General features: G+C 42.3%; 1 protein-coding gene across 12 annotated transcripts in view; it reads left to right on the top strand.

Moving 5' to 3' along the window:
* Window positions 1-24,672, top strand: part of LOC129865055 (liprin-alpha-2-like) — a 214,482-nt gene that overhangs the window by 73,607 nt on the left and 116,203 nt on the right. The window contains exon 1 of one of the 12 annotated variants that reach the window (XM_055937497.1): window positions 12,060-12,767. The exons of 10 other annotated variants lie outside the window; for them this stretch is intronic. In XM_055937497.1, coding sequence (XP_055793472.1) covers window positions 12,687-12,767 — 81 coding nt within the window. In that variant the 5' untranslated portion in view covers window positions 12,060-12,686. Of the gene's footprint in view, window positions 1-12,059; window positions 12,768-24,672 lie in introns of those variants that run through there. One more of the 12 variants, XM_055937498.1, reaches the window with a different exon arrangement.

Raw genomic sequence — 24,672 nt, 5'->3', positions numbered from 1 at the left:
TTCTTAATGACTTTCTGGGGTACAGCGAGAGGAAGAAGCGGCAGAAATCATATTTGTGTCCCAAAAGCAGGCTGTTGTATCCGGGAGCTGCAGCATTTGTCTCGGTGCTGGGGGCTGTAATTAGAAAGGGATGAGTTTGCCCCTCCTCCCCCATACAGCCGCCCAGAAGACTGATGAGCTTCAACTTGCAAATAAAGTAAAAACAATCAGAGGAGAAGAAGAGACGCCCACAGACGCTTAACACCCGGGATGAGAAGACGTGTTAGTGCGCCAGGGAAGATTGATCATGTCAATTTCCTACTTTGTTTCTGCTGCTCAAGGTTAAGCCCAGATATCCACCTGGTTTCTGTTTCCCTAGAAGACCTAGAAGAATAACGCACCATTGGGTTGAACCCGTAACCAAAGAGTCGTAACCAAAGAGACAATCTTAATTAAAGTTACGTCAAATGTGATTACTCCATCCTTGTTTATCAACATCAGTATAATGAGGGCAATTCTGCTTAGCCCTGTACAAATCCTCCCAAACATCCTTTGTAATGTGTCCCACTGGGAATGAAGGAGCAGCAGAGGGCATGAGCAATTATACAAGAGAGAGTGTGTGTTATTGTGATTATTGGCGCCATGTTCAAGGCAGACAGTTTTGTAATGAATGGTATTCCACAAACGAATACGCCTACGTCAACCTGTATTGTTCTATTGTATTCAATGGAGCCCTCAAGGTTCGTCCCCCTTTTCCTGTAGTTGGTATTAAATCTGCCCTGCGCCCGTCTATCAAACCTCCGTTACTCGTCCTCCTCCTCCTCCTCGCGCTGCTCACCACCCTGACAGGGACAGGCAGGGGGAAACAGCTGCTCATCTGCCCACTAAAATTGCTCCCTTCAATCCGTTAGCTCAGGCAGAGGCCCCATAAGTAAGCCAGGGCTGTTAAACTCTAGCTCTAGGGGTTAGAGCGTTGGACTAGTAACTGAAAGGTTGCAAGATCAAATCCCCGAGCTGACAAGGTGAAAACGTGTCGTTCTGCCACTGAACAAGGCAGTTAACCCCACGGTTCCTAGGCCGTCATTGAAAATAAGAATTTGTTCTTAACTGATTTGCCTAGTTAAATAAAGGTAAAATAAAAAATGTATAAAAAATAAACCGCTGGCCTGATGATGGAAGAACACATTTACCTGGCGTGGGGTTGGCTGGTGGGATGGTTTGTAAATATTACTATCATGCCAATCTTATAAGACTGTCAATCATTGCATCCATAGCTCTGTCTATGAATTTGAGTGTGGTTACATTTCGCCAGCCAATCCCTTAGCTGATGAAATTGCCGATTGTGGCTATGGCTTTGAGGCTGTGCTGGGGTGTTCGGTCCGATGCTGTATGGTTCAGGTCCCTGGAGATAGACTGTTACCATGTTGGCTGTCCTCTGTCCAGCCCTCGGGGCTGAATTTAAACAGTGGCCTTGGCTTTAGAGTGTGTCGACTGTACTGCCTTCACAGTGCAATGTGAAGGAGTCAACCCCCCAGTCAAGCCTGTTCAAATCCTCAAGGATCTAATGGCTGTTAAGGGGATCTTAGTGGCTGTGGTTTAAGGGCGGTGGTCTGGGGTGTTGACCTCTTCATGGACTGGTGCCCAGTAGGATCTGTAACTGTGTCACGAAACAGAGAGAACCTCCCAAAATCGACTGTACATACCTCCAGAGATTATAGCCGTAAGCCCGACAGTTTGGTAACTTGAAGAGATACAGGCCTACTGCCTCGCTATGTCTTACCGTGACTTTACTTTTGATTGAATAATCAACCAAATATATTATTCCAGTTTCACTGCAAGCTTTCATAATCTATTATATGTGGCTACCAGGTGATGCATATGGATGCTTTGGTGAGACATGCCTCAAAACAGCCTGACCTTCAGAACTGACAGAATGTTGGCGTTGAAACTGAGGAGCTGTATAAACAGCTAACTGTGGTGCTGTATGACTCAGTCGTTAGCTTTACACGACCAATGGACCTGTCTTCTAATCAGCAGCGCTGTAAAGCAGCTGCTCGTCCTTTTTGCGTTCACACGACACGGTGGGAGTCCGCAGCACTGGGCCTTAAAACCCACATCAGGGTTTATTCAGGTTTCTGTTTCAGACACTGGAACAATGCGTATGTTTGGCGTGAGCGCTGACCGTTGATTTTCCAGGACGTACAGTGGTCGCTGTATATCTTCTGTGTGTCGCTAATCTAAACCCACGCAGATGCATGGCGAGCGCACACACATCATAGGTCATAGCATTCTGTAACCTCTAGTACTTACATTGGTTTGAACCCTTATTTTAGTGGCAGACTCCCCCACTTAGGTGCTAATCCTCCTGTACGTCTCACTACCCCTCGTGTGAAGTTGATGTTCACAGTACTATACTTAACCGCTGGCTGGCCCCACTCACACATACACATGATTGACCGTGCTGACTACCTTGATTGACATCCTATATGCCTAACTCAGCGCCTTATGATGAAACTGCTGACTGGGGGAACAAAATGGTGACTGGAGAGGCCTGCTTCTTGTGTTTGAAAGGCAATGTTATATGATTGAAACTCCCACCTGGAATTTTCCCGGCTTTTCTCCTCAGATGGTTTTGATTAGTTCCTGTTTCTCATTTCTCACGTAACCTCCGCGTGTTGGCTGAACTCTCGGCGTAAATATTTTCTGGTGAGAAACTCAGTCGGCGTTATTTTCAACAACAAACGCCCGCGTGTTACAAGTGCTGAATGTCAAACCGTTATTAAAGCACACCGGGCGTGTTTGTGGATGGTTGGGTTAGGCTACAATATCACCTATTGTCTAGCGTAGCAGAGAAACTTCCTCCCACTCCCAATAAGTGTGTTTCTGGGGATGTGGTGCATTGCATTCATTTTCATCACAAGGCTGCAAAGGGTGTGATTTTCCCCAGTTGCACGATATCCACTAGTCCCGATGTGTTTTGACGATAACATACAGATACGTCACTGTGTGTGTGTGTGTGTGTGTGTGTGCGTGTGTACTTTTCCCCACTCGCCCCAGTGTGGAGCGGAGGTTTCTGGTTCAGAGAGAGGGGAGATGCACCACTGCATGCCTCAGTAAGGGATCTTTAAAACCCATCTCCTACGTCTCCTGTCTCCTCAACCCTCAGCTCTCTCTGGGGTGTTCCATTGGAACTTTTTAAGTTAGCCACAGTATAGAAACATAACATAGTCGTAATCTTTGAAATCACACCACTATGTCCAAATGTCTGCCTTTCAAATGAGCTTCCAAGCAGGATCAGTCGTATCTTTGTTGTTCCAAAGCAAGAGGTATTTGGGAATTTCCCCATGAGCAATGCCTTCATTCATAGTACTACATATTAACAACTAAGTGTATGTTCTTGAAAATATCCCCTCAGGCCTCTCGCTCAGCGCCAACTAGGAACACTTGTCTTGCACAACCTGCTTTGAAATAGTCCAGTTTAAATGAGAACGGGATCCTTTTGATTGCATTCACCTTTGACCCAAAAAGCAACACTAACAAGCCAAATGCTGAATTAATGGATTCATCAAAACCACCACATAAGACACAGCAAACCCTGAAAACAACCGTGCTGCTGTTTTTGAGAGAGAGAGTGAGAGAGAGATCTGTATTGATGTGAACAAGAAAAAAAAGAGGTACATTTTCAAAACCACTTCTCAATCTATTGTCAAAAGAAGTGGTCGTCCTCCTCTGTTTCATTGAGCTGTATTGATGTGAGTAGACTACAGTTGTCTTTGTGGCAGGAGACCGAGGCACCTGTGGAGCTGCGGGTTCTATTTAAATGCCTGTCACATCCTCTGTCACAGCGGTGGCTTTACCCTTGAAAAGGTGCGTGGGAGCCCCTGCGTGTCACTTGCTCCCCGTGTCACATCCCATCAGTACAATGAGGTACCACCCAGCCACCAGGGCTCTGCTGATGTCACACCTGTGCAGCAGGGTGAGTGAGAGACAGACCCCGGCTGTCTGTTAGGGCTGGCCACGTACGTACAGTGGCAAGAAAAAGTATGTGAACCCTTTGGAATTACCTGGATTTCTTCAGACATCTGTCCTAAAATTTGATCTGATTTTGATCTAAGTCACCAGCAATGGACAAAGTTGAGTTGTTTGGAAGGAACACACAATGCTATGTGTGGAGAAAAAAGGCACAGCACACCAACATCAAAACCTCATCCCAACTGTAAAGTATTGTGGAGGGAGCATCATGGTTGCTTTGCTCCCTCAGGGCCTGGACAGCTTGCTATCATCGACAGAAAATGAATTCCCAAGTTTATCAAGACATTTTGCAGGAGAATGTAAGGCTATCTGTCCGCCAATTGAAGCTCAACAGACAATGACCCAAAACACAGAAGTCAATCAACAACAGAATGGCTTCACAGAAGAAAATATGCCTTCTGGAGTGGCTCAGTCAGAGTCCTGACCTCAACCCGATTTGAGATGGTGTGGCATGACCTCAAGAGAATGGTTTACACCAGACATCCCAAGAATATTGCTGAACTGAAACAGTTTTGTAAAGAGGAATGGTCCAAAATTCCTCCTGACCGTTGTGCAGGTCTGATCCGCAACTACAGAAAACATTTGGTTGAGGTTATTGCTGCCAAAAGAGGGTCAACCAGTTATTAAATCCAAGGGTTCACATACCTTTTCCACCCTGCACTGTGAATGTTTATACAGTGTGTTCAATAAAGACATGAAAAAGTATAACTGTTTGTGTGTTATTAGTTTAAGCAGACTGTGTTTGTCTATTGTTGTGACTTAGATGAAGATCAGATCAAATTTTATGACCAATTTATGCAGAAATCCAGGTAATTCCAAAGGGTTCACATGCTTTTTCTTGCCACTGTCCCTGTGCTGACACCATCAATATGCCATTGCAGTTCTAGGTCTGGTTGAGGTCTGGTTTAGATCTGGTTGAAGAAGGTTCATTGGGGGGGGGTGCTTTGACTAGGACCCTGTTTCCTGACCTTCGACTGGGTCCAGGTTAAATGGTGGGCCGTAGTTAGATACAAACTATAGTTAAGGTCCAGATATTTTCCTGGTCAGGTCAGGAACAAAAAGTCTGGCCCAAGCCAATAGCCATGGCTTAAACATCTCCCACTCAGATAAGACAAACACAGACATTTTGTTTTGGCTGACCGTCAAGTAACTCATTGTTTGGGTGTCTGTCTTGGTGCATTAGGGGAAAAATTCTCACGGCAGTGGAACTTTACAAAAACGCTGGGAGGGTTTTTGGAGACAGAGGAAGCATACGGTAGAATAATGACTATGAAAGGTATCTTGCGGGCTAATTTGGCAGAAAAACAGTCTAACATGAAAGTGACTTGTTGTTGATCGTCCCAGCACAGCCAGTAGAGAATTTGGCGTGCAGCGTTAGAGCGGGGAGCGGCCCAATTAGGCTCTGACACGTCTGATTTGGGAGGGTGGCGGTGTGACAGTCGCCTGGAGGGGTCCTCTCAACACCGACAGGCCAATATGAAGGCTGCTTCGCATTACACAGGAAGTTACACATTACACAGACGAGAGGAGCTAGCGGTAGGAGGGGGTTCTGCTAGATATAACATTATTATGTATTATCAAGTCAATTTACTCTGCAACTCCTGCTCCATAATGAAATATAAAGGAACTAGGCTTTCATAACGGCACTAGGCTTTCCTCACAGTGAAGCACCGAGGGAGCTTGTTCATGGCATATTTTGATCTGCTCCTTCTCTGTAATCTGTCTCTCTTCTCCTCCACACCCTGTGGATGGCTCTGTGCAGACTTAGTACTAGCTTAACTGACAGGCCCGGCCTTTGGGGAGCTGTTGTCGGTACTGTGCGACAGCCCAGCCTGACGTCTTGAAGCCTGGCTCTGTCTCCAGTCAGCTTGTTAAGGCTGCCTATGTTTGGCACTGTGTGCTCGGTATGGTCACAGTATGAATGGTAATGCTAGCATGTCTCTGTCTCTTTCCCGTGTGTCTCTATGCACGGTGACAGTAGAAATGCTAATGCTAACATGTCTCTCCCCCCAGAGAGATCTATCATGTGCTGCATAACAAGCATGCAGCCGACCCGTCCCCATAAACTACTGGCTGTTGGAGGTTTACCTCCTGCTCTGTATTGCGGGATCATCCAATCATGCCATTTGATTCCATACTGTGCCAAGTTCTGGTATATGCATGACATTGGCTGTTGTTGATAGGTTGGAGGATCAAGGAGATTTCATTTGACTCACTGGTGGTGGCTTTGGAATAAACGCGTGGTCACATATGTACGACCATTGAATAATGCAAGGGGAAACTTGGCATGTTGTCCTGAATCACATTGATTTAATGTACATGATTGATGAGGTTTTCCTCAAGATGTTGCAATCTGTGGAAAGATGCCGCCGCAGCAAACCTAATGAATATGTAGTCGTATGGACAAAGTCTCTCTTGTTGTTGTAATACTGATTCACTACATGTCTATTTATGTCGTGAGGAGAGGTTGTAAAGAGTGTCTCCGATGTAGGATTAGGATTTGATAGCTAGTCTGTAGCAAGGTGCAGTAGCTTCCTGCCTCTGCATATGAGGATAACTTACCAAACTGGAGGAGAAGAAACAGTCGGAAACTGACAAGCCGTTGCAGTCATACAGCCGGGAAACATGCTTTTGAAGGTGAATTGCTTGTCTCACATAAGATTCGGATGATTAGCGTGATTTGGCTGGCAGTAATGCTGCTTATAGCTCAGCAGGTATCATCTTCCAACAACATCATCCTCTCCGACAGTTTGGGTTTCAAACGTGTATTTTTCCGTCGCATGAGAGGGCAGATGAACTCCAACAGACTTATAGAATTGCTTGTGGTTTTTGCACAGAATAGTTTTCTGTCATTTCAATAACCCCCCTGGGGAGAGGGTGTAGGAGTGTTTATGTAACCACATAATTGGGGTACTCCGTTGCCGTTCAGCAGCTCCATATGCCATGGTTAAACCAGAGTGCTACTGAAGTGCCACATTCACAATCTGAAATTGTGTTTTTCATATTCAAACTTATATTTCAAAGTCTTCACTTATTTAAATGTTGTTCTCCCCCCCGCATCGCTTAATGGGAGTGTTCCATATTGGATGGGTAGCCTTGGAAGTTCAGTGGAGTATAGCCCAGTAGTTATATGACTGCTTTGTGTTGTAGCCTCTCCTTGCTCTACTGTGCCTCATTTTCAACACATTTGCATAAGTATAAGTGGCTGTTTGGTCAAAGAAGCTTGCAGCAAAATATGATTTTGCCAACATGTTTGCATGCTCACACACAGTCACGCACAGATGCACCAACACACAGGCAGAGAGACACACACGCACCGTCTCAACACACAAACCCACATACACCTACCACACGTCTATCACTTTTTCATGCATATATATTGTGTGTTGACCACATTCACATATGTGTTTGCGTATCTCGGTGATCTCTGCATGCCGAGTGTCATGGTTTCCATAGTGATTGTATCACTGGGGCCTCAGCTCAGGTGTGTCACGTCATACATTTGGACAGCATGAGCTGCGTTGAGAGGACTTGGGTGCATTGCTTGCTGTTTGGGGTTTTAGGCTGGGTTTCTGTACAGCACTTTGACATCAGCTGATGTAAGAAGGGCTTTATAAATACATTTGATTGATTGATTATAACAGGAATAATCGGACACCAATCTCTGTCTGAAAATATCAATATTGTTGGGCGATAGCTTGTGTCGGTTATCAAATCCTGGAACAGTGGTTTGACAATACGATCTGAAAGATAATGGTTGTCTTATCAATGGTGTCCAATGCCTCATTAATTATGGAACTATCTATTCATGTTAATTCTGTTTTTAGATTCAGAAAATATCAATGTGAATAGCCTAGTCCTCACTGAATGCTACACCAACCACGTGACAGGTAAGAATGTGTAAGTGTATTTTAGCAGATAATTCATTACAGAACATAGTGGAGGTGTTTGTTCTAAGGTATTCTGTAGTATTAGACCTGAAAGAGACCACATTCTATTTTCCTCTGTATTTCCTCCTCTGCCATCTCTATGGGAATAGGAGCTCATTAACCATAATATGTATCATGCGTTCTACCTTCTTAGATTTTAATGAGGTATTCTTGTGTCTCTAACAAGGCCTTCTCAAAGCAACGCTCCGCATTCCTGCTTAATGACGTTTTAGCTGTGCTCCGTGGTTAGAAAACACAGCCCTCTCCTCTAGCCTGATACACACACTAACAACGCTACTATCTTGTCAGCTGGCCTCGAAGATTAGAGCATTGGGATGATCAAACACGGGCTGTCAACGTAAAATTGATTGGTTTGAGCTCTTTGATTGATGAAACAGCCTTGTATGTGTTGTTAGGGATTCCAACAGAGGTGTGTGTGTGTGTGTGTGTGTGTGTGTGGCACGCTGCACACACACTCAGGTGTTTGTCTTAATGAGCAGGACTTTGTGTGTGTGTGTGTACTCTGCACACACGCTCCGGTGTTGGTCTTAACGAGCAGGGCTGTTCTCTGGGCATGCTCTGCTTTAATGGAGCTGACTAGATGAAGGGTCTTCAGTATATATTGACTTTTAATCAACACCACTTGTATTACTGCATATTTGCAGTATTTACAAAAGTAATACCGTTTACTACATGACAATAGCCTGTACTGTAGTTATCTCCTGTTTACTACATGACAATAGCCTGTACTGTAGCTATCTCCTATTTTGACTTACAGTAAAACTGTTCTAAGGCAATCAAATATGATGAAATGTGTGTGTCTGCGATCGTATGTCAGATTTGCAGTGTTCCTATGAGGACTTAAACCATGCTGTTTTGAGCAGGCCAGCCAGACACACAGGGGATTGAGAGCTCAGCGCTCTGTCTCAACAGCCAATCAGCACGCAGGGGCATAAGCCAGGCCCACTGCACATCTGTATGATGATGTCATTGGCCACTGCAGACAGGTCTGTTTGCATGACAGCTGATCGGCCAGGCTTAGTAACCCCAGGCTCCCATGATCCTTCTGCATGTCCTCACTCTTGCACAGCTCAGGCCAGTACCGTACAGCATAGCACTGTACAGTGCACTAACAGCAGAGCACAGTGCTACTATCACGGCCACACTAGGAAACTAGACCAGCAAGGAAATTGTCCACCAAAACACCTTTCTTGCAGACAGGTGTGACTCAAACTGACAAAGCAGTTCAAGTCACACTAACTGGCCTTTATCCCAGGGTAAGAGTGTGTAATTCCCCCTGAAACTGAGCACACAGTCAAATGTATCCATTCCTGTAGTTTGTACCCATAAAGAAAATCTGGATTCTAGTCATTTTAATGGTTAAAGTTTCCTTGGGTGTCATCTTTATATGTCTGTCTTCCTGATGCTTCTCCCTTGTAGAAAGGACTGATGTTGTTCATGACTATATGGATGGAAATTAGCAAGCACCGTAAAGAAGCCCCAAAACAACTGTTGATAATGACAGAGACAGATCGCTTCCTAGATGTTACGTACATTACATATGGACGGAATTAAAGCATGACAACAGTGACTGAGGAGAGACAGACAGACAGACACATCTGGCTGGTTGTGTTTATGTGGTGGTGAGAGGCTCATTATGCTTGAGGACACAGCCCAGACGGACAGACTCTCTCCTCCCCTATCGCCCCTGGGAGCTATACCCCTGTGTGCAAATGCTCAGGCACTGGCTCATTATCCAATCAGAGCTCTGGATACTAGGCCCATCTGCCTTGTCTGTGCCCAGCTCTGCCCTGGCATCTCCCTGCGTAGGGGGTAGAGGACGTGGAGCATCAGTTCCACTTCCCAGCATTCAGGTCCCCATGGATGGAAAAAAAAGGGAGAGAGGAGAATTAGATAATGTTTAAAAACGTTGTCTTTTGCCCGTTTCCATTTCCATGACTTTAACTCGGTGGCTGCAGCAGCTTCAGCACGATGTCATGGTTTCTTATTAGAGCAGAGGCCCTGGGGAATCAGACGGTCGTTAAGACGCGATAGTCTCTCGATTAAGGCTCATTTCCACAGGCATTTCACGACTCTGAGGACCAGAGCCTTACCACACGCTCCCGTAATTACCAGAATCCTATTATTATTCGCCCAGTCTGAGCCGCCTACTGATACAGAATCTCATTTTGAAGAGGGTTATTATGCAATTAAGGTCAAGACCAAAAGTATATATCTGGGCCCCGGCTTGCCGTGTAGCAAACTATTAATGGTTTGGAGTGCTTCTAGTGATGTGGTCAGAAACATATAAAATATTGACCTAACAGTGTTGAACTGTAGTTCATAGGATCTGATGTAGCGCTAGTAACACTAAAGGAAAAGCTGTAGTATAAAGAGCGTATGCTTTGATACCCTCGATGCCATATCCCACTAGCATGGGGCTATGCTCAACTGAATCAAGGTCACCCACAGTCTGCTATGTTTTTCACCGTTATTTATCCAGGCGAGTCAATTAAGAGCCAAATACATTAGCTGAGTTAGGGAACAAGTACATTGGAATTTTAAGTGTTCTTTTAAGAGTAAATTGTTGCAATGCGTTACGCATAAATATTCACTTTTAATAAGCCTACCAAGACATTGTAATAGGATGTCCGCATTGTGCTTAAAGGGATACTTCGGGATATTGGCAATGAGGTGGTTTTATATTCGAGCAGATTCCCATAGATTTCCAGTCATTGTGCTAACGCTAGTTAGCATTAGCTTGCGAGCTACCGCTAACTTCCTTCATACTGGACACAGAGAAGTACAAATGGTATCCACTAGTTCATCTGACTCTGGGGAAGCAGATAAAGGGCCTCATTGCCAAAATACCGTAGTATCCCTTTAAACAAGAAATAAATAAGTCTTAAATGTTTTATTCAATAAGGTCCAGTAAATGGACTATTGGTACCTTGGCCATAGAATTGGATTACATAATTCAACAATGGCAGTTTGTACTCTCCCAGAGAGAGGAGCCAGTCGATGGGAGGAAATTGGATGAGGCCACACCAGGCCATCCCCTTCATAGGAAGTCTATGCAACTAAATGTCCTCCACTTTATAAAATGGTAGATAAAAGCTTCTCTTGGTCAATGCCGCATTCATCTTAAATGAATGAAATGGTTCTCTTTTTATAGAGAACTCAGGGAGCAGGGGAAAAATCAATATGGAGGATGGAAGATATTGAAGGTTTCTGGAAATGGATTTTGAGCAAGTGGTCGGATTGAGGGTTTGGAATTGGTTCAAGGCAGACCAAGTGTAATACTACATACTGCGGTTTTATAACCTTTGATTACAGATCCTCTAATGAAAAGAAGATGTGGAGGAAAGACCTTTCTATGTGTGACTACTCGGTTGGACCTTTAGTCCCACATAACGTCCCTTGAACATCTTACTCTCCCACTCTCTCTTCTCTCTCTCTCTCTCCCCCTCCATTCTCACCCTCTCATTCTCTATTTTTCCCTCCTTCTATTTCTCCTTTTGTAAGGATCTCTCTTAGGGAGATCTGCCTGACTCAGGCCAGAGCTGAAAGGTGCTGTGCTATGTGCTCTGTGCTGGAGGTGCTGTGCTATGTGCTCTGTGCTGGAGGTGCTGTGCTATGTGCTCTGTGCTGGAGGTGCTGTGCTATGTGCTCTGTGCTGGAGGTGCTGTGCCATGTGCTCTGTGCTGGAGGTGCTGTGCTATGTGCTCTGTGCTGGAGGTGCTGCTAGCTGGTCCCCAGTGAAGTCATTACTGCACACAGCTCCTGCCTGCCAAGATCTGCACACTCAGCCTTACAATGAATGAGGGCGTTGCCTACAGTATAATCAAATCAAAGTTTATTGGTCCCGTACACAGATTTGCAGATGTTATCGCATTTGTAAATGTATTTGGAATACATATATTTGTATGGACATATATTATTTTGACAATTTTGTATACTTCTCGTCTTTTTTTTGGCATGGGATATGGAAGCTGTATCCTACTGTACAGTACATGTAATACAGCTGTAATAAACTGTAGCCTAAACACTGTACACATTTAGTACAAATCGAGAGCTGGTAATAACTGAAATGACTGAGTACACACACTATCTAACACATCAATAGCCCACACATCATGGACACTGATGCTCCTCTCTTTTCTGGAGAGAAAACAAATACCTTAGGAATGCAATCATCCCTCACAGTAACATAGAGAGGGAGAGAGAGAGAGAGAGAGAGGTTCCCTCCCCTGTAAACGCACTCTGCGTGTTCTTTGGAGGCAATATAGTATTGGTTAGCCTCCCGCTGATGCTCAGAATAATTACTCGTGGAAGCAGTGGCGGATAGGAGGGAGGTGATTATCGTGGCAAACAGATGGACTGGTCCGAGGCACTGTCAGAATTGTGCTGTGCGACGAGCGCAAGGCAATCATGGACCCCGTTATATTACACCGACTTTTTCTCAGCCGGCCAATCGATAACGCATCCTGCTTTGTGGAAAGCAGCGTCCACTGTGCCTCTTGATCGGTTGTGAAGATTCCAACCGTTGCGCGTCGCCTTGCCTGGACCCTCTCGGGTGTGGGCGTGCGGTGCCGAGAGTGCTGCCACCACGAGACCTCGGTCGGGACAGGTTTAAAGTTATCCTTTGCAGCACCCAGATGTGTGCAAGCACATGTTTTGATATTCTGAATAGGCTACATCGGTTTTAAAAATCTCTGACCACTTTTGGATTGCTTCGAAGGAAATATGATTTTTTCAGATATGAGCACCGGGACCAACTCCCCGAAGGTGCACCCGCCGAACGGGACAAGATATTACACATTCCAGGCAAGTACCTTTACCATTCCTCCGAATGTTGACATGCCAGTGAATGCGACCATGCAATGGGCGTTGGTTCAATATGAGGTTTGATTGTCGATGTTTACGTTTTTCTCGAAACGAACACGATGTGTTTATTGCCTGACCATTGCTCTATTTAAAGGACATTCGCTATGTTTAGGCTACCTTGATTGCTTGGGCGCTTTTGCAGCGCTGCTTGTATGTTATAGTGCTAAAGAAATGGTTATGATTGTCAAATTAGCATATCACATGGTTTAAAAGGAATTGCCATATTATTTGTTACACATTCGGTGAGTAATTAGGAACCAACCCTATGTGCACGGTTTGCACAACGTTATACTACCCATAATACGTTTTATTGTAAGTTGCTTTAAATCGTTTTTACACTTGCATTGGGATGTATCTTATGCATTTCTGAAGTCAATGTGGTGGAGTAGTATACTGGGTGAGCTTTATGGGGTTTTGTAAAGTGTTGAATAAGAGGTGAAAAGGCGTCATCCGCAGGCACGTGTGCGCGGTTCAAGCGACCGCAGTTAGAATTCCTCTGGGGATGTGCGTTACCACAGAGTCACTTGGACGGCGACCATTATATTAGGACACATCCCTGCTTCCTCCTCTCATCCTATGAGATGACATGGACAGAAAAGAGCAGGTCTAACTATCCAAACAGACTACACATGCATGCTTCCCACATACTTTGTGTAATGTCATGAGAAGATAGTCTACTGTGTTATTCCCTTCATTAAATAAATAATCTGAGATTTGAGTTCTGTCGCACTATTGAATCCAGCGATAGTTTCATTTTGCTCCATGTATAATTTAGTTAAATGGTTAATATCCTCGCTCTATATTTAACATTTGTATAGTATTCTGATATACTCTCTCAGTTCTCGACCTTTAAAATAAGATATAGCCTAGTATACTATCAAAGTTGAATAGAAAATTCTTCATATTGATTATTAAAATAAGGAGTAAAGTCACCAGGGAAGCCAATCCAGAAAAAAAGCAATATTACAACCTACAGTATGTGTTGTGATAATTGCGTTGTTTGCTCAATAACCTGTTAGTTCATATGCCTTGACACCGTGATATATTGATAAAAAGGCCTAAAACCGAGACAATAAGAAGACACAGTGGCAGAATAAATTCAACCACACATTTGTTTCATTACAAAACCGGAGAGCAACATCTGTCAGGTGAAGTCCAGAAAACATATTGCATGTAACAAACAATTGTATTATGAGAGTGTTATAATGTATTTATTTTCGTAGTTTTTGTGTAGTAATTGCCAAGTGCAACATGGACTCGTGCTGGGAGCAACACTAGGGGTCCAAGCTCCACTAGGGAGACAGGTTAGGATAGGGATTAGACTATTTGGGGGTAATTGTATTTTGTTTTTGTGGTAGAGGTAGAGGTATTGGAGGACAACTGAAGGTACGACTTACAGTTAGTATGGATAGGTGTATACAAATCATGGATAAGCGTATAAAAATGATGGTAAGGACAAGGATCAGTATCTTAAAATGTAACCCATCATGGTGATCTGTGAATTAAGTATAGCCAGATGTAATTCCAATGGGTTGGCTTATAATAAGAAAATAAGATCCGTTTTTACATGGCTAAAGGAGAAGGATTACCATATTTATTGTCTTCAGGAAACTCATTCAATATCTTCTGATGAAGTGGTCTGGGAAAAAGGGATGGTAAAATGTATTTCAGCATGGGTTAAGAAATTAAAATGGTGTTATGATCCTACTAAACAATTATTTGGATCTTGAGGTACAACAAATTAAAATAGATCCTCAATGAAGATGGATTGCCTTGAATATATTACTTGATGACAAACAGTTATGGCTCATAAATCTATATGGACCAAATAATGATGATTCAAACTTCTTTGAAAATATTTACAATAATCTAATTAGTCACCAAAATTGAAATAACTATTATAATGATAGGGGACTACAACACAGTTTTAGGTACATCAACACACCGTAAAGGCTGTCATACTACCAACTATCCCCCTTTGGGCCTCAAAGAGATTAGGAATATTATGGACACGTTGGAACTGGTCAATATATGGAGGCTTAACCCTTGTGTAGTCTTAACAGTCTGTTTAATCTCCTTGTCCTAAGGGTAAAAAATGACCCACCACTAAACCCCTAAAATAAAACTCTTAATTTAATTTTTAACCCAAAATCTATTTTGCATGAAGAAACAACCTATAATTCATCACGAACTTTGTGAATATCTGGGTTTTCCCTCTTCACAATGCAGAAAGACTGCATTTAATCAGTGGACACCACTAGTTTTTATTACAACACGCCTGTCATAATTGTTTTCTTTACTAATTATTATTATAATTGCTAAAGGTACTGCATAGGTGTAAACATAATTTTTTTAGCAAGAGATAGCACTTGTATAGCCTAAGAAAGTAGCAGAAATGTGCAGAAAGTAATTTTGAATGCATTTTATTGAAGGGAAACAATAACAGTCTTGAACTTTAGTGATAGTGATATATTCGTATATACTGTACAATGAGGAATTCAACTACAAAATACTAATCTTCTCCCATTTTTTTAACCATTGTCCCCACCCACAAGGTGTATAAACAACAACATTAAATACAAATAAAATAAGATAATAGACACAAAACAAAGAATGTGAAGAACATAAATCAATCAACTCTAATTAGCACATGTAGGACAGTATGCAAGTGTTTGTGTGCATGGGCTTTGCAGATGTATTTCTCACATGTGCAGCACATAGTATTTGTTTTACAGTCCTTCTTTGGGGGCAGAATTGGCATCTCCTACTCTTGCCTGCCCCAGCTGCAGCCTCAGGTGGATCAGGACAAGATTCAGCCCCCTGAACAGCTTTCACAAGCGCTGCAGAGGCTGCTGTGCGGGGGAGGTGCTCCCTTCTTTGAATGTGTGGGGTTACAAGTGCCTTTCCCAGCTGCTCCAGGAACACCCTCCTCTTGTTCTGCTTATCAGGCATCCAGGTAGGGTTGATCTTGTTCCATATCACGAAGGCATTGTATGAGGGCACATCAATAATGTTATGGAAGATGACCAGGGGCCAGTGGGCAGCCATCCTCCTGCAGCTGTAAGTTCAAATCACCTTGTCCAGGTTGTCCACACCTCCTTTGTTGTGGTTGTAGTCCAGGATGATGGCTGGCTTCCTGTCCTCACGATCACTGATCTCAGCCATTTTGTGCAGTCTGCTCAGGAGGACCACATTCTTCTTCCTCTTTGGGAGGTAAGAAACTAGAGTGGTGGTGGGGGTAAAAGCAAACTTTGATGAGAAGGCCTCTCTCCCCCTTGTTGCGAGGAGTGCAGGGGGAAGCTCAGGCTTGTTCTTTCTAACTGTGCCAACCATGGTAATCTTCCTCTTCAGGAGCTGCTGGCTGAGTTAAATCAGTAGCACACTCAATCTCAATTTCTCATTGTGTGTGTGTGTCTTTGTGGTTTTTGTTGTGTGTAAATGATTTTATAACTGCCGGGTCAGAAATTACCCTAAGACAACCTTTGTACCCTGGTGGTGTACAGCTTCCATGGAAATATAAACAAAGGCTATGTTTCACTTTTTCTAATGTTGGGGTCACTCTAGGAAAAGTCATAAAATTTCAAGTTGAAAAAATATCATTTAGGGAGTTCTCTCTGCTGTTAAACATAGGCAGGTCATTTTTTACCCTTAAGACAACACAAGGGTTAAAAACCCAGACCTTGTAAGATATACTTGGAAGAGGCTAAATCAAGCTAGTCAGATTGATTACTTTCTGGTATCATTTTCTATGGTGAAAAAGTATGTACTGAGGACTGAATGCGATCAGACCATCAGCTTATAGCCCTCCATTTAACTATGACAATCTTTCCATGAGGACGGGAGTATTGGAAATTAGATCAGTTTGTTGACCGACAGTACATTTTTAATGAAAACTAAGGAGTTTGTAACAGATTTTTTTCTTACATAATACAGGTTCAGCAGATCCACTTATTGTACAGGATGCCTTTAAGTGCGTCTTTAGAGATCATTCAATTCAATTTTCATCCCAAAAACAAAAACAGATTGGGTCTACAGAGAAAATACTTACAGCAGAAATAGAACATGTAAGATTCCACAACAATGGTGTTGATAAATGTTCTACAGAAGTTCTGACTAGTTTAGATGCAAAACAAAAGGAGTTTGAGGAATTTTTTCAGGAAAGATCTGGTTTAATTTATAAAAAACAAGCAAATTGGATGACAAACTGCGAAAAACACACCTTCAACATATAAATGCCACCAAAAAGAATCCTCAGAAAATAGTTAAATGATGGAGAAAACATTGTCTCACCAAAGGACATTTTGATTGAAAAAGCAAAATAATGTAAAAATATTTTTATTTTCAAGTTTCTTGAACTTCACTGAACTTCAAGAGTGTCTCAATTATTCATATATAAATGTTAAACTGTCTGACACACAAAAATAAGGGTTGATTACTCAGGAGCGCCCCCGGTATAAAGACCCAGTCTCAAAAAAATTAGAGGTCCCTCACCCATCAATGTTGCGACGCAAAAATATTGGCAAAATGTATTGCTCATAGAATTAAAATAGTCTTACCGGATATTATTAATCATGATCAGACAGGATTCTTAGAAAGAAGATATACTGGAGATAACACAATTATTAGAAATAATTGGAAACTATGAGAATGCAAGGAAACCAGGCATAATCTTTATAGAAGATTTTTAGAAAGCCTTCGATAAAGTACGGCTAGACTTTATAAGTGCCTGGATTATTTCAATTTTGGAGAATCTCTTGTAAAATTGATAAAAGCCAATGTATAACACTCCTTTATGTAAAATGATAAATAATGGTTATTTCTCTGAGAATGTTGAAATGTTAAGAGGTGTAAAACAGGTTTGCCCTCTTTCACCATGTGCACCATGTGCATCAATGGCCATTGAATTGTTAATTATAAAAATCATATCCAATGATAAAAGTAAGGGGTTATAAATGTATGGATTAGAAACAAAGGTATAAATATATGCTGATGATTCAAGTTTTTTTTCTTGAGTCCACAATCTTCAACTCTGAACAGTCTTATTGAGGACCTGGATAATGTCTCCAGTTTATCTGGATTAAAACCCAACTATGATAAGTGTACTATATTACGGATTGGGTCTCTAAAAGACACAAACTTTAAATTGCTATGTGGTCTCCCGATTACATGGGTGGATGGTGCTGTTGATGTGCTTGGTGTACACGTTCCTGAAAAGTTGAATGATCTTGCAACTATCAATTTTGATACAAAACAGATAGGATCTTGAAACCATGGAAAGGGAAACAAACACATGTCAGAAATGTACACTGATTCATTCTCTAGTGATATCACTGTTTGCATATCTATTAGTGGCTCCAAGATAATGTTTTTTCAAGTTATGTGAGCAAAACATATTGATAAAGGATTTACCCATTTTCTTGGAGAGAATGTTTAAGAAAGGTATCCTGTTTATGAATGACATTGTAAACAATGACGGTAGAATTATGTCATATAACCAATGAATCCAGGTGTATGGAGATGTATGCTCAATACAAAATTATAACCAACTCATCGCAGCTCTGCCACAAAAATGGAAGAGGATATTACTTAAACGAGAAATGAATGAATTTGTTTGTCTGTCGCCAATTAATAATCATAAATGGCTTAAAATGACTAATATGAATCATAAAATGTATCAGTTTCACTTACGGTCAAGAGTTTGACAAAATTCAAGATAGTTGGGAGCAGATTTTCGATGTCCCAATACCATGGCATCGGGTTTATGAATTGATATACAAAACAACATTTGACGCATCAAGTCGTTCTTTTCAATTTAAGCTATTATATAAAGTTCTCGATACGAAATTAACTCTCAGTATATGTGGTATTCAACAGTCAGACCAGTGCAGACTCTGCCATGAGGAAATCAATAGAACATACAGTGAGGGAAAAAAGTATTTGCTCCCCTGCTGATTTTGTACGTTTGCCCACTGACAAAGAAATGATCAGTCTATAATTTTAACGGTAGATTTATTTGAACAGTGAGAGACAGAATATCAACAAAAAAATCCAGAAAAACGCATGTCAAAAATGTTATAAATTGATTTGCATTTTAATGAGGGAAACAATCAGAAAGATTTCTGGCTCCCAGGTGTCTTTTATACAGGAAACGAGCTGAGATTAGGAGCACACTCTTAAAGGGAGTGCTCCTAATCTCTGTTTGTTACCTGTATAAAAGACGGGGGCGAGCGCAACAATGTCATACTCTTTCTGACCAGACAGAATCAGATGTATGTGGACACCCCTTCAAAATTTATGGATTTGGCAATTTCAGCCACACCCGTTGCTGACAGGTGTTTAAAATCGAGCATGAACACCCACTGACCAAAACACCCACTGTCCAGAACACCCACTGTCCAGAACACTGTCTTATGGGAGCAGCAATTTGTATTATCTGTGTATTGTATTGTTGTTTTAAAGAAAAATTATAGATTTACATGACCTTCAGCATGGTCAAGCAAGGTAATTTTTCAGACTACTAAACAACTATTGATTTAGAGCCACAGAGAGTTACTGCAAGTCACAAAGAAAACCGGAGCTGCCTCCACTATTCCAACACCATTTCAACTTTAACGTTTCATCATCATCTAATCACCTACTGTATGCTTAGTCTAATACAGTGACAACTCAAAGATACCCCAAAGTATTTAGTCCAATAAACGTAAGCTAAGTAGGATGTGGCTGTCCATGGTACTGATTTGCGCGTGTGTGTGAGTGTGCGTGCATGCAAGTAGAAAAAAAACATGTTGACTCACCCTACTTGTAGGGAAACACCAATGCCATCCTCCTCTTTCATGTTGCCTAAACGGTCTATGACTCTGTCTATGACTCTGTACACGGTTTTAGGTTTGGTTGTCCTAGGCTACCTGGCTAAAATACTTGCTTGCTAGTTTAACTTCCTTTCATGAGATACTATACGCCAGTCCAGCTGGTTAACATTAGCATACTACTGTACATGTAGCTACATGTTGAACTTCCATCCTCTCAGGCCAATGGCACCATGTATGAATTTATGGTTGGATCAGAATCACCGTTATAATAATTGGCCATTGCAGAGAATTTAGTAAAACCACAAGTTCAAATCCCTATCTCCATCCTTGGCTAATTTAGGAAAGGGCCGATTTTTGCTAGTAAGCCACCGGAGGACAACACAATGAGATGCAACAATTCAAGTTTTTTTCTGTGAATAATGACGTTTGTCTAGTGATGTGATTGGTCTGAAGCCAAATCCAAACTGGCTTCCCTTGACCCATTTTTTGTTGTGACAGGACCATTCACAGCTGAGCTCCCTCAACGCTGATTGGCTATTTTATAAAAAAATTATCGAGGGAGGTCAAATGCTTGCTAGCTTCCCTTGCATTCGTTCTGCCCCTGAACAAGACAGTTAACCCACTGTTCCTAGGCAGTCATTGCAAATAAGAATTTGTTCTTAAATGACTTGCCTAGTTAAATAAATGTAAAATGTAAAAAATTAAAAATAATAATATGCTACAGGCGGCAACAATGTCATAGTCTTTCTGACCAGACAGCATCAGATACACTATATATACAAAAGTATGTGGACACCCCTTCAAATTAGTGGATTCGGCTATTTCAGCCACACCCATTGCTGACAGGTGTTTAAAATGAGCATGTATAAAAACAGAGCCAATGCAGCCTCCATAGACAAACATTGGCAGTAGAATGGCGTTATTGAAAAGCTTAGTGAATTTCAATGTGGCACCGTCATAGGATGCCATCTTTCCAACAAGTCAGTTCGTCACATTTCTACCCTGCTAGAGCCACCCCAGTCAACTGTAAGTGCTGTTATTGTGAAGTGGAAATGTCTAAGAGAAAGTGTGCCCCTAGTGCTGAATTGTCTATCCTCGGCTCTAACACTCACTACTGAGTTCCAAACTGTCTCTGGAAGCAACGTCAGCACAGAACTGGATTTCTAGTGGAATGACTTCCCAGAAGAGTGGAGGCTGTTATAGACCATCTCCATATTAATGTGCATGATTTTGGAATGAGATGTTTGACGAGCAGGTGTTCACATACTTTTGGTAAAGTCGTGTACATTTCCCACACATTATGAGACAGAGAGAGGGGAGCTGTTTCGTTCGCTTGGATACCCTCTCCACTTTCTTTTTCTTGCGAATTAAAAGACATTTATGAAACACAGAGACGATAAATAATAATTATTGTATATTTTTTTCTTTGTACATTTTTTGGGGGGGGGAAGCCTGGCTTCCCTTGGCATCCATGAATGGTGTCAGTGGATATTGATCCAAGTCTCCTATGGCTGTTGTAACTAAGCCAGCCATTTTAATTGAACTGTGTGAAGAAGGAGGAAACACCTTAGAGATGATCCCTGGCTGTCTGACTCCACCATCTCCATCTCTCACAGCACCTATACAAGAACCCGCTTGGCTTTGTTGCCGCTGCTCTGTGGAGGCTAAAAGAGATGGATGTTGAAACACCGTTTCCAGGTGCAGCGGATATTGCCAATAAAGTATTGGATCTATTGATGTTGATTGGAGTGGGGATCTCTTGATAAAAACTCATACACTGCTTTTTGAAGTGAGCCTAAGTAAAGTGCAAATGGAAATGTTGCTGACTCATGATAGAATGTTGATGATTACATGGATGGCGGACACAAGGCATTTGTTTTGGTCCAAGCTTTCATCACAGGTCCATCACAATGGATGCCGGGGTAATTGATGTGGTATAGGCAGTTTTAGTTGGTATGTTTCTTCCTTCTGTACTCATTGGACCCGTTCACCCCGGGGTTAATGGACATTAATGATTATGGGTAAAAAGATGATGGCTTGTCACATTTCTGGAATATTCTTTATAGCTCAGTTGAGAGATCCAACACCTACCCACATATGACAGTCTACAACGTTCACACCTTGCGGTTTATACCATCACTGACCTGTTGTTTTCATTGTAATGTCCTATGAGGGTGACACCTTTGGTTTATTGGTTTCCCCATGAAGGACTCCTGTTGTTCTAGCTGGTTTTTGCTGTTGGAAATGCATTATGAGATGTCAGGCTCACTGATCACATAGATGGTATAATGGGGCAAAAGCCACACAGTTTCCACACTCAATTGTATTTTTCCTCTCTGTTAACTGGTTACATCCAATATCCGGGGCCCATGCCATCTAACCCTCTAGTCGCTATTGCCTCATGATCTAAAATATCTTTCTTTAACAGTATTTGTCTAGGTCATCATATACAGTACTAGTCAAAGGTTTGGACACACCTACTCATTCCAGAGTTTTTCTTCATTTTTACTATTTTCTAAATTGTAGAATAATAGTGAAGATATCAAAACTATGAAATAACACACATGGAATCATGCAGTAACCAAAAAAGTGTTAAACAGATCAAAATAGATTTTAGATTCTTCAAAGTAGCCACCCTTTGCCTTGATGACAGCTTTGCACACTCTTGGCCCGTTACTGAACGACTCCCTCACATATCAAAAAGATTCAAGGTAATAAAATCCCATTTCACAGGTTCTAGTCACACAAAACAGCCATGCCAAAAATAATCTAAACCGCCGTAGCAAATACTCGCTGGCTCAAATAACCCCAACGCTTGTTGTTTACTAGCTCCTGATTTCATTCACCTTCTCAACCCGGCCTGTATTTGCAATTATATGCTGTCTGGGCAAGTTGAATTAAATTGCAAAGTAGATGGTTCTCGGTGGTGCTATCAAGATGATGCAGTTATTCAATTCCTTTAGTATTCCCCACAAGACCCGGCACACATTCACCACGAGTCAATATTAGAGTTGGCAGAGCCAAGCAGATCTGGAGCTCCACATACTCAGCATGCTGTGTGTACACTAAGTATGCTTCACAATTGGCACCTTAGCACCTATATAGTGCACTACTTTTGACCAGGACCCATAGGGTCCCATTTGGAGCACAACCAAAGACTCTCCTGAGCATCTCTCATCCAGCCTTTTTAACTCTACCTATATCTCATAGAATTGTCTGATGACATTTACAATCATATAAAGGCCGACCCCTGACCTATTAAGGGCAAAAAAGTGGTCCTGCCTTACTCTGCCTTCCTCATATCTATGGTTTTGAATCAGGCTCCTTCTCCAGACTACTGAATAAATGAATGAATGAATAAAATAACTATCGCCTCTCTTTCATAACCTTAGGAGCAGTGATTGGTTTATGGTGCCTTTTCTTGACCCATGTGATGTGCTGCTCAGGGTCTGTCTGGTTGAAGCTGCTGCCACGGGCTAAGAGGTTGTCATTAGGCGGGTGTGTGTTACTGTTAACCCACTGGCAGTGTTGGAGTCCGTCCCAGGGATGAAGGTGCTCCAATGGGATTATAGACACTCGCCAGACCATGTCAGGGGGTTCAGAGGGAGACTGTTAGTCAAGGGCCTCTTTGATGTTAAGGGCGCTCTATGCGCTTGCACACGTACACACACACATACACACACATGTGCACACACAGACACACACACACACACACACATGAGACGTGCAAAATGAGGAGTCCCAGGAGAGTGGCTTTCTAAGCAGATTCATAACGACCTTTGATTGGTAGCTAATACAGACAGAGAGGGGGAGAGACCGAGACAGAGAGAGAGAGACAGAGAGAGAGAGGTAGTGAGTTCAAGCAGGCTAATAGGGAGGACTTTGATCTAGTATTCAGACAGGGTCATGAGGTAAGTGCTGTAGTGCGGTAGTGCCCAGCTCCTCCACTGATCCATACATCACTAGAATATTCAACATTCAGCTGTCGCCAGAGAGACTACAGTAGGCCTTGTTGCATGAAATATGTTCTCCTGTATATGTGACTTACCTGAGTGTAAGTGAGTTTGTATTACTGAGTTCAACCATGTTTTGAAGTATGTAGAAATGTAGCGAAAGTTCCAGGCACTGAAAGTCAAACTATATATCATTCTCCACAGATGGCATTCTTGAATTTGTCTAATGTGATTATATTTACGAGGGTAATAGTCTTGGTGGATGGCAAGGTAATTGAAAGGAGAAATTACATAGCAACAATAAAGTAATTTGATATACATTACATCTGGATAGATAGTACTTATAAATTATACATAGTGTTTTCAGCTATAACTATTATAGAACATGAGCTACACTGAGTGTACAAAACATTAAGAACACCTGCTCTTTCCATGACACAGACTGACCAGGTGAATCCAGGTGAAAGATCCCTTATTGATGTCACTTGTTAAATCCACTTCAATCAGTGTAGATGAAGGGGGGGGGGCAGGTTATTAAAGATGGATTGTTAAGCCTTGAGACATTCGAGACATGGCTTGTGTATGTGTGCCATTCAGAGGGGGAATGGGCAACACAAAATATTTAAGTGCCTTTGTCTTAGCCATAGGCTATTTCATTATCTGGGCTCTAGTTGTTCTTCCTCTTATAAATTGCGGTGGCATGTGATTGGCCAACCTCGGCTGCCCCGAAGGTCTCACCGCACCGCTGTGCAATCTGTGTTCAATCTGAAATGAGTAGCGTAGGCAGCGAGCACAGATCACCCTAATTAACACAATTATAATAACGACAATTAGGTAACGCCTGCTACCCATTAGAATTAGCGGCGCTCGGGCAAAAGGGGTCGTCAGCCATCCAAAAGTTGGTTGTCGTAAAACTTCCAGACAGTTATGCTCATGTTTGTCCAACGGCCATCTCCTCTGCTGCCCTGACAGCCATCCACACTGACAGCATCCCCCAGCCCTCCATTTAAGTGGAGAGTGAGAGGATGACTTGGCCCTATGTCTCTGCCTCATATAGACTGGAATCCAAACCAAATATCACTG

Source organism: Salvelinus fontinalis, chromosome 11, assembly GCF_029448725.1.
Source record: "Salvelinus fontinalis isolate EN_2023a chromosome 11, ASM2944872v1, whole genome shotgun sequence".
Lineage (NCBI taxonomy): Eukaryota > Metazoa > Chordata > Actinopteri > Salmoniformes > Salmonidae > Salvelinus > Salvelinus fontinalis.
Note: the sequence above shows the minus strand (reverse complement) of the source record. Positions and strands in the feature narration are given on the sequence as shown.